Source organism: Belonocnema kinseyi, chromosome 6 (assembly GCF_010883055.1).
Source record: "Belonocnema kinseyi isolate 2016_QV_RU_SX_M_011 chromosome 6, B_treatae_v1, whole genome shotgun sequence".
NCBI lineage: Eukaryota > Metazoa > Arthropoda > Insecta > Hymenoptera > Cynipidae > Belonocnema > Belonocnema kinseyi.
The window spans coordinates 142,674,296-142,686,099 of record NC_046662.1 but is presented as its reverse complement, the minus strand read 5'-3'; the positions used below and the strand labels follow the sequence as shown (position 1 = coordinate 142,686,099).

The following is an 11,804-nucleotide window of genomic DNA, read 5'->3' as shown; positions in this document are numbered from 1 at the left end:
TCATTTGGATTGGTATACGATTTTAAAACATTATTTATTGTATACGTGTTGTGATGTCCTATTTATTGATTTATTTTTGTTGAATGTGTATTTTATCTTGCATTTTTTATTTTTTTATGCCATGTCATTTTCTAACTTTGTAATTTTCTAACTTTGTTGATTTTATCTTAAATGTGTTTTTTTACCTTGCATAGTTGATACATTTTTTTATACCACAAAACTTTCACAAAATTTAGAGATGGTGGGCAGTAGTGGGGATAGGACGGTACTGCAATCTCCCCTATCATCAACGGCTTATGTAGATACAGGTAGGCTAATAGACTACGAGGGACCAGATAGGTTATATTTGGAGGGTGTTAGACATCTGCACCACCCCCCTCCAACACCATTTTCTAATAAGGCACAATTTTTGTTGCAACCAGATAAGAATGATAGAACAGGTGTGACTAATTTTCAAAACTATATAGAAAATGAGGCGAGACAGAGGCCTATTTATCAGGACATATTAGGAACACCGAATTAATTTTTTGCAAATAATTTAACATCAGGACCAGCGGATCACAGGAGTGGTTATGGTATGCGGAATGAAACCTATGCAGGATTAAACAATCTCCATACTCAATATCGAGATATCTTATCTCGGCCCACTAAGTGGCCCATATACTGAGCAGCCTACTGCTTTCTGATTGGCCAGTAGTCCCTATAGAATGGGTAATAAAAGTCTGTCACAAATCGCAAAGCAGTGGAATATTAAGTTTACAGGGCGTGGTGATACAAGTGTGATCACATTTTTGGATAGCGTAGAGGATGGGCGGACATTAGATTCTTTAAGTGAAGAAGATGTTCTCACAGTGATGCCTTTTCTTTTAGATGACATAGCCTTGGTATGGTTTAGGCATAATCGGTACTTATGGAGGAATTAACAAGATTTTAAATTCAATTTTTGCAATATGTTTGGGAATATTAATTATCAAAAGTGACTAGAGGAACAGATAATTCATCGTAGACAGGGTCCAGAAGAATCTAGTATGGATTACTTAACGTATATGATGGGTCTGTATGGACTTTATCCACGTACTATCGTACTAGAAGAACAACTGGATAAGGCTTATAGTAATATGCGTCGCCAAACGCTTACAGAGCGAGCAAAAAGCCGAACAGAGCCAGCGTCTAAAAGAAAGGGGAGGTACCGATAGCCGCGATAGCTACAAGCGAACCTGAAAGGGATTCCGGTATGGAAAATTTGCGGAATCAAATCAAATTGTTAGAGGCCCGTTTCAAAAAGGAGAGTCAAAATAAAGAGAACGCGGATTTGAAAAACTTGACTGAAATGATTGTTAATTTATCAAAACAACTTGAATAGATAAAAATATCAAGTCAGGGTAATTAGAATTCGAGTTCTATGAAAGATATTTAGGATTCCGCAACTAAACAATCTACCGGAAGTAACTCGAGAGGTATCCCACAGGAAGAAATATATACAAAATATAAATGTAGGGACTGCACAAATTTAGGCCACCCCTATTTTAAATGTCCTAAGTCCTCATGAGCCGACTATTACTATTTTGGCTCCGTCAATTTCCAGAACGGCGAATAATGTGATTGTCCGAATGGGGCAATATATTCAACGAACAAAAACCTCCCGTTTAGATAAAATATGGGAGAGCAGTTCTAAAGATCCAGTTAAAATCCATCCTAGGTGCAGAAATTCTGACCCCTTAGCTGTATTTCAGGGGGAGGGGTGCCGTTGCTAGTACTAGCACGTCAGATCATCTTGGATTGAAGGATATAGCAATGCACGGAGAAGTATTACAGGAGAGTCGTAGATGAGCTCAGGGGACTCTAGTGTAGTTCAGGATTGACTAAGAGCGATTCAGCCGGATAACAGGGTAACCGAACAAGGTATGGAAGTTGCAGGTGAAATACCGTCATATGGGGAGTTCGGGACCGAAGAAAAGGCCATGAGGCTGTTCACGAAAATTAGGGCCGGTACGCGAACGATTGACGCACTTATTGATGGTGGTTCTTCACGTTCATTTTTAATGGAATCCCTCGCGCAGGAATTAATAGCAGAAAATATTAGGAAAATGGTGGATGCTAAAGCACGTATGATGAGAGTAGCTAATGGGGCAACATCTCAGATTCTGAGGCGGGTATTCCTACCGATAGAATTAGATAGCGTGAAGCATCTTTTTGAATAAGTAAAGCGTTATCACCACATTGCATTTTGGGCAGGGACTGTATGCGTAAGTTCGGTCTCATCCAAGATGGGTTTAGAAAAGGGGGAGATATTTAGCTAGGCCTCCTGGTGAGGAACAAATCGTTCACTATAGGGACGGTAGAACCACTCATATGAGCGGTGACGTTATCAGACAGCAAGAGACTTGCTGTGGATTAGTGGAATTGTCGGAGGACGAGAGTGACTGTCTTCAGAAATTTCTTGCAGAAGTCATTCCATCCGGCGTTCCGAAATATGGTTGTACCCACCTCATTGAACATAGAATTGATGTTCAGGGGCATTTCTCAATCAAACAGAGACACTGTCGCGTTTCTCCGCTTGTATTGGGAGTAATGTATGATGAGGTGGATAAGCTTTTATCGGAAGACTTTATTGAACCATCCAATTCAGAGTGGTTTAGTCCAGTCGTAATAGTGAAGAAACCTACCGGTGCATATCGCATGTGTATTGACTATAGAAAAGTCAATTAAATTTCTACGTGTGATGCATACCCACTTCCTTTTTTAGAATATATCCTGGATAAGTTACGGTCGGCTAATTATATTTCGACCATTCCCTTGATTCTAGCTTATCATCAAGTTCCTCTGGAGGACGGCAGTCGATCTGTAACAGCATTCTCAGTTCCGGGACATGGTTTATTCCAATATAAGCGCATGCCTTTTGGGTTGAGCAGGGCATCTGCCACTTTCCAACGATTGATTGATAAATTAATCGGCCATGAAATACGCCCCCATTGTTTCGCATATTTCGACGATATTATCGTCGTGTTCGAGACTTTTGAGGAGCATTTGGAATGGCTTAGGAAGGTGTTAGATCAAATCTATGGTGCAGGGCTAACCATAAGTCCCTCAAAGAGTGTGTTTTGCCGATCAGAGGTGCGGTATTTAGGATATCAGGTCAACAAATGTGGTTTGCAACTTGATGCGGAACGGGTGTCACCTGTTCTGAATTACCCGGTACCGTAAAATATTCGGCAACTTAGGAGATTCGTAGGTATGGCTAGCTGGTATCGTCGCTTTATAAAAAATTTTTCCTCGCTTGCTGAACCCCTCACACGCTTGTTGCGGAAACATAACCGTTAGAATTGGTTGGAATGCCGAACGTCGGCATTCCACTACGGAACAGGAATGTATGGCAGTAGTTTGGCCTATCCGAAAATTTCGTTATTTCCTGGAAGGGTTTAAATTCGTGGTGATCACGCGTCATAGTAGTTTGCGATGGCTGCATAATTTTCATAATCCGACTGGTCTTTTGACGACTTTATCGTTGGAACTACTAGAGTACCGGTTTGAAAAAGTCCATCGTAAAGGTGCTTTACACCATGTACCTGACGCACTCTCACAGATATATGAGGATGAGGAAGTCGCCAAGGTAGCCACAGAATTCGCCACAGAAGCCTGGAAATTGGTGGTTTACAGTCGATAAACGGCAGCAGGTGTTAACCGAGGTGCATGATGAACCTCAGACAGGACACCTAGGTGTAGCAAAAACTTACGCTAGGGCTGTGGTCTCATATTATTGGCCCGGAATTTTTAGGCATGTGGTTAATTATGTGAAAGAGTGTGATATTTGTTAGCGCACTAAAGTTTCACAGCAGGCTCGTCCGGGTCTAATGGGGAAAAGGGTAGTGGATCAACCATGGGCTTTGGTATCTATTGACTGTATGGGCCTTACACTCGTAGTAAAACCAGTAATTGTTAAGTTATTGTTTTTCTTGACTACTTTCCTGAGTAGATCGAGCGTAAAGCCCTAAGAGCAGCCAATGCCAACAATGTATGCACAGCCTTGGAAGATCTAGCTATTTAAAGCTATATCACCCAGTATATCACCCTCAAGCAAACCCGAGCGAAAGGATGAATCGTGTGTTGAAGACAATGATTCGATCATTTGTGGATTCGAATCAGCAAGAATGGGATGTTTTTCGCCATGAATTTAGGTAGGCCTACAATACCGCGGTCAATACAACTACTAGAGTGAGTCTGGCCTTCTTAAACTGTGCGAGGGAATTGCGGCCGAAATTAAGCCTCCGAAGAGAGGAAGAGAGCCCCGATAATATTTCCGAGCCAGATAGAGAGAAATAGATGGGGCGTATGGAGCGCCTAAAAGAATTACGAGACCTAGTGACGCTTCATTTAGAAGAGGCTCATGAGAAGCAAAATCATTATCACAGCCAATCGCGAAGTGATTTTAAGTATCAGATAGGAGATCGGGTTTTGAATTGTTGGACGATATTATCCTCAAAGGACAAGAAAATATCGGTCAAACTGAACAAACGTTTTCATAGTCCCTAGTCCTAACCACGACTTTTCCTCTCGTCTTGGAATGCTTTTGGTTTCTTTGGATTTTGTGATTTTGATTTTTCTTTTTACAGTTTTTTTTACTAATTCATGTGGCTGGCATATTTCTCATAGTGTTACCCGCAGAATTGGGTTAAGGCTATTTCTTTGTTTATTAATTGGTGGTGGTTAGTTTTATGATTTTCATATGTTTTTTTTGTTCTAGATTTTTTCTAGATTTTGAACATGAGATTGTGTGGTTCCACTTTGGAGCGGGTGATTTTTAGTTTCTTTTAATTTTGATTTAAAAAGTATGGTACGGAATTAAGCCGCCTACTACCCGGATTGTTCTTGTTCGACAGCAGGGGGAAAAATGAACCCCCAGGATTTCCTCTAAGGGTGGAGGAGTTGTAATGTTGCAGGTTTCACCTGCAAATTACTTTGTATATACTCTTTGTTTTATTTATTTGTAAGCAGCTTTTCCCCTCTTGGAGGAAATATCCATTAAAAACAGACCAACGAGGCTCGAACGAGGACCAACTTATCTTATTTCTTTTAATGTTTTCTTTACTTTTTCTGAAATGTGTTATAATTATATTTTTGTAAAACACACTATAATGGGTTTTTTTACAGGGAGAAAGAGTAAGTCACTCTTGTTAATTCTTTTGGGGGTTTTGTTTCATTTTTTTTTACGAAACTCACCGAGTTTCGAGTACGAGAGGGGGATGGAGGAGAGAATAATTCTTCCCTGGAGCATCATTTTTCATCAAGTATCAGCGCTACAAACAACAAGGAAGCAAGGCGGGTTGAAGCCGTACAGGTGCAGGCACAACCGAAGGTTATTCACCGGGGGTTGAATGTGAATGAGATTCCCGCATTTCAAATCCTGTACCTGGGGTGATTCAAATCTCATCGTTGAGGATTCGTCGCAGCACCACTATCACCATCTCTTGGGCAGTAGGGTCCCGAAATCTCCCTCCATACGCTATAACACTACGACAACGCAGAAGACACATCTCGTCCACCTGCGCAGAGGGGAGAGATTTGGCGGCCTGCGTGCTGCCGAGACGAGCGAACTCGTTGTCTTTTGTCGTTCGAGCCTCGTGTGAGGAAGTGTTTTCTTTTACTCTCTGTGTAACTGGACGTGGATTGGTCGTGAGGTGGGCGGCTTATATATTTTCTTTGTTTTTTTAATGTTCCTTTTTGAAAGTATTGAATTTCGTATTTCCTTAATGGCATCAGTAGACGCAGAGAAATCTGATTGCTTAACTCTCCAGGGCGGAAGTAGTGTATAACCTCTGTTCGTTCGATATTTAAAACTCGGTGAACGGGCTTATGTATATTTTTTTGGGTATAAAATTGTCAATCAGGAGTGATAACAGGCGCGGTTTTACTCTTTCTCGCATTTCATTTCATTTAATTAATTATTAAATTTCCATGGTATTTAATTAACATTAACTTGAGTTTTTTGTTTTACTTAAGTGACCTCTCAGGTGTCTTTCTTAAGTAATACATCCAGGTACCTACGCCAAGCTACCAAAATAATGAGCTTGGGCATTAAAAAAAAAGTATTAAAAAAAAATTATTTGATTCAAGGCTTACCAGTGTTTTTTTGTGGGATAAAATCATTTTCTGCAGGGCGGCAAACGGAAGCTTGTCTGGGGCCATTAAAAAAAATTAAGAGCCCTGGGGAAAAAATAATAAAAAGTTTTGTTGTGTATATGTAAATAAAACGGAGAAGTCAGAATCTTCGTTTTACTGCATTTTCGAAATTTGTATGCTCTAAGTCTTTGTCAGTCGTTTTCCCACTTGCGTTAAAATGACTTTCGCATGCATCATACTTTAATATCACTCCTGATAACTGACTGCTTAGTGGCGCCATTTTCCGCTCTACTCTATTATACGCACTACGCCCTGGCCCATTCGAGACAATAAATATAGCATCTAAGCCATATAATTTAAAATGTTGAATTGCGCATTGAATTGTCTCGGGATAGCTAGAACATTAATTATAGAGTATTATTTGTCATTCTATACTTTTTAATAGAATATTTAAATAGCAAATAGAAACTTTCAATGCACACTATTTGTATTAATGAAAATAAATATTTCCATACACTAAAATACAATGTAAACTTTCACGAATGAAAAATTGCTTAGAAATAACTGTAATTTGAATTAAGTAATATTTTATAACTTACCAAGGATTTTCATCTAGATCACCATCAGCAGAAAGTATAATTATAGGTTTCTCAATGCCAGTTATTTTTACAATATGTGTAAAAATTTCTAGCTCAGAAAGCCCTACAAAATCGATTGCATAACTAGCCGCTGTCGACGAAGATTGTTTGCCACTTTGAATTGCTATGTATGTTGGACCCGAGTAAGATACTGCTTCAGGTTCTCCTAATCCTTTTCTTTCATATTTATTCCAGCATAAACCGAAGGAATCAATTTGTGTTTTTCAGCAACTACAAAAGTGTGATCGGGCAGTTTTATATGATACGCAACATGCATTAATAATGGGGATTGTTTTCGAACTGCGGTTATTCCAATCGGAACACGCGCTTTATCATCTTGTGAAATAAAACCAAGACAGTCAGGGCACAAAATAGAAGCTAAGCATTCAACATATCCAAGAGATGCTGTACAAAACCAACCATCTTTATGCGTTTTATGATTATCTTCCTGCGCTCTACAAAATTTAATCGAAACTTTCGAAACGTGCCTTTTACCACACGCCGTGGCAGAATTTTTTGGCAAGAGGCGAGAGTATAGAGCACTTTTAGATCAATGAAATCCTAATTCTACAAGCATCTTTATGTGATTGAGTTAACTTAAGTTTAACTATTTCTCTATGCTTTTTTGTATGCATAGCATTTGTTTGTTTAGTTTTTATACATAAGTTTAGCCTTATTTACATCTAGTTGTGTTTTTTCACAGTTTTATTGTCAATATCATTACTTAAACCAGAATCTCTTGCTAATAATTCACCATTTAATATACTTTCTAAAGCTTCAATTCTTTTGCGCTGGCAATCTTGAGCAGGCGTGGAATAATTTCTTTTTAAAATATTTGTTTCTTGGTTACAAATAAACTGATTTGAATTATCGCTCGACTGTACACTCACAGATTCAGATTCATTTTTTTATTAGTTTCAACATTTTCAGTGTTTTGTCTAGATTTACAATCATTAATTACTTCTGAAGATCTCATAGTGAAAAAATTCAAGCCTGTTGACCTTTGTCGTAATACTCTTTTTCACACTTTTTATTTCTTCATTAATAAAATTAACTAGATCATTCGTAACTTTAAATTTTTCTTTCGAATTTTTCCATATTTCATTCACCTTAGATTCTACAGCCGGCCCTTTCATCTTTGAATAGGACGCTTTATAGACGTTATAAAATTTTTCATAAAGCTGATTCACATCACTCATCTTAAAAACTTACGACAAAACTTAAAACTATAGCAATCGGGCTAAATATTAACGAACACAACAATCGAATGTACACCCGCACATCGAAGGGGTTTCGACATACTGATGAATTTATCTACGCAGATTCGTCATGCGCGGCGTTAAAACAAAAGAGCAGCAGTCGTCGCGGCGCACTGGCTGGAATCAACACGATTATAAATAAAGTGTCATGTTACATACATTTGGCACCAGCTCGAAAGCCGAAGATCACATTTTATGTGTAATATATCATTATACTTACACCTTCAGTTGAATTGATATTGGTTACTACTCCACACTCGTTAGGGTACTCGTCATGACTTTCTGTAATAGCAGTGTGATTCACCATCGCCACTATGGCTACAGACATGTTTGTACGCATTACGTATGCATTTGCCATGCCAAGAAAAAGCATGAAAGTCACTATGTGACGTGACCCCACCATGGCTGTAACAAAAATTCAATATCACGCTTATTTTCAAATAGGATTTTAGACGTAATCTAAATCTATATAGTATGTGTCTATAACAGGGCTTTTTTCAAGCGATACCCACTGAAACAAAACGATCGGACTTAAACTTTGTGAAAGTGCAGTCCTATTGAATGATGTTTCATACACGGTAAGACTTTCTATTTCTATAAATGACATTACAATATTTATAATTTAACATATTCGATTACAAAATACGGATATTCAAGCTGCATTGTCAAATAATCCAGAATCTAAAATAAAAATATTAATTCTGAATATCCAGAAAGAACGAGAATTAATATAGTCAGTATAAAATATTGCACATATTTTCTATATGAAAAAACATAGTAATAAAAACTGATAGTGACAGTATTTAGTAAAGAAAAAATAATCTCTTTCTCCACCGTTTTCCTATATTGACCCCTTCTTTTTTTCTCACTTTTCAGCGCACAGAAGACTTCTTTCTCAAAATCCATCCAAATGTCACTTGCGTACTGCATAGGCCTTTCCTTTGATGCTATGTTAAAGTATACTGGAATTGAACTCGATCTACGAACAGATGCTGAAATGTTATCACGCTGTTAAAAATGCTTGGAGTTCTACCACACATCTACCAGAATTCTACAAAACAAGCGTAAGGTAAAATTGCAACCATCGTATTAGAATGACGAAATTGCAATACATGCATTGCAAGTGTTGTACATCGTGAAGCCATCGTGAGTCAACGACTCGGGTGCACCAGGTCGCCCCCCAGGTATCTTAGCACGTATTCTACGAGAACTTTTTCAAAATTTAGATTGTTTTAACAGCTAAAATTAATAAAAATTGTGTGTCGACGATCTGGGTGCTCCAGGTCGAACACAAGTTAGTTTAAAACGTTTTCTACCAGAACTTTAAAAAAATTTTAATTTTGTGAATAATGAAAACAATTCCAAATGGTGAGTCGGCAACCCAGGTGGACCATGTCGGGCCCCAGTTAGTTTAGCGCGTATTCTACGAGAACTCTCTCAGAATTTAGCTTGTTCCAACAGCCAAAATTACTCAAAATTGTGAGTCAACGATCCGGGTACATCAGATGGAGCATCAGCTAGTGCAATACGTATTCTACGAGAACTTTAAAAACATTTAAAGTTTGTTTTAAAAAGGTTCTCGTAGAATGCGTGCTAAACTACCTGAGGAGCGACCTGGTTCACCCGGGTTGCCGACTCACCATTTGGAATTGTTTTCATTATTCACAAAATTTAGATTTTTTTAAAGTTTTGGTAGAAAACGTTTTAAACTAACTTGTGTTCGACCTGGAGCACCCAGATCGTCGACACACAATTTTTAGTAATTTTAGCTGTTAAAACAATCTAAATTTTGCAGAAGTTTTCGTAGAATACATACTAAGATACTTGGGGCGCTACTTGGTGCACCCGGGTCGTCTAATCACCATTTAGAATTTTTTTCATTATTTACAAAATTAAAATTTTTTTAAATTTCTCGTAGTATACGTATTATACTACCTGGTGCTCGATCTAGTACACCCGGATCGTCGGCCCATAATTTTTAATACTTTTTTTTGTTTGAACAATCTAAATTTTGAAAAAATTCTCGTAGAATTCGTGATAAGCTACCTAGTGCACGATTAGATTCCCGCGGATCGTCGACTCACTAATGCTAGTTATTTTGGCAATTGGCCCAATTTAAATTTTTCAAAAGTTCTCATCGAGATATCCAGCTGATAGACTTATATTATAAAATTCCAAGACATATAAGGTAGCACACCAATGCCAGAATTTGGAAACTACAACATTGTGTATTGCAGCGTTACCTTACGTTTCGGAAATAAGCTTCTAGTACATGTAGTGGAAGTTTCCAACAACATTTTCAACAGTGTACTTATTAAAAGTTCAATCAGAGGTGGTTTGCCTCAGTGTTCCAACAGATATGCGAAAGCAAATAATAGATTCACGGGATTAAATTTTAATCCATTGGAACCAGAATTTTACATCACTTATTTTGATTTTAATAATTAATACGGCAAGGCTATGAGTCAATATTTACCCTATAGTGATTTTAATTGGTTTGTCAATTTTGAAAATGAACCAAATTACGTTTTCCATTATCAAAACTTGAAACAGTATTTAAAGTTGGGGATGGAATTTGTTAAAATTCATAGAGTTTTACAATTCAAACAAAAACCATGATTGAAGTACTATATTGACTTGAATGCTGACTTGCGTAAGCAGGTAAAAATGAATTTGAAAAACACTTTTTGGAACTCAACTTTCATGGTTGTACTATATCTGGTGAGGACATGGTGATCATTGAAATGACTTAGATTAAAATTGAATTTAATAAACCAATTTATATTGGGATCGCTGTTTTTGACCTTTCAAAGATAATGATTTATGACTTTCATTACAATTACATGAAGGACACCATCAATGACAAAACAAAATAACTTTTTACTGACACAAACAACTTGATTTACCACACTACAGTTACAAACTTTTATGATTATATTAAAAGAGATTCAGAAAATTTTGACACTTCAGACTATCCACCAAATAATGTCTATGAAATTGAATTACGTCATAAAAAGGTCTTGTAGCTCATGAACGATGAATGCAGCGAAAAAATTGTAACTGAATTTATTATGTTAAGGTCGAAATGATATGCCTATAAAGTTTTGGGGAATAATGAGGGAAACAAGAAAGCAAAAGGTATCAAAGCATCCACATTAAGAACAATAACGTTTGACGACTACAAGCAAACTTTGTTACATTATCAACATTTTATTCGACCTCAAAGGTTAATTCGAAGCCGAAAACATGAAGTTGACTCGATTAAGCAAAAAAAGATTGCTCTTAGCTGGCGAGATGATAAGAGGATGCTGCCTCCTCATACAACTGACACACTTCCATGGGGCTATAAAACGCAATCACAGGAGACAATGGACGTGGATAAAGTCTAATGTTCATTTGTGATAAATGAATTTAATTCTCAAAGGAGAGTTGACATTATGTACAGCGATTCTAAAACTTGTATATACGAGGGTAGTTCAATAAGTCCTTAGAATGAAGTATAAAAACAATTTTTTTGGGTAAATTTTTTTTTATTTTTCAACATAATCTCCTTGGAGCTCTATACACTTGGTCAATCGCTTTTCAAGTTTTTTTAATCATTCAGAAAAGTGCGTTTTCGGAAGTTCCTCGGGCGTTGTCGTAATGAAAGAGAATTTTTTTTCTCGCCAAATGTGGTCATTTTTTTTTTATTTCTTCTTTCAGCTGCTCTAATAATGATGCATAATATTCACCAGAGATTGTTTTACCCTTTTCCAAGTAGTCAATAAGTATAATTCCACGTGCATCCCAA

The 11,804-nt window shown here is 37.4% G+C and overlaps 1 protein-coding gene across 3 annotated transcripts in view; it reads right to left on the bottom strand.

The window, feature by feature from the left end:
• Window positions 1-11,804, bottom strand: part of LOC117174760 (putative inorganic phosphate cotransporter) — an 822,629-nt gene that overhangs the window by 334,103 nt on the left and 476,722 nt on the right. For all 3 annotated transcript variants that reach the window (XM_033364112.1, XM_033364111.1, XM_033364110.1), the window contains one exon: window positions 8,235-8,419. In XM_033364112.1, the coding sequence (XP_033220003.1) occupies window positions 8,235-8,419 (185 nt within the window). The remainder of the gene's footprint in view (window positions 1-8,234; window positions 8,420-11,804) is intronic.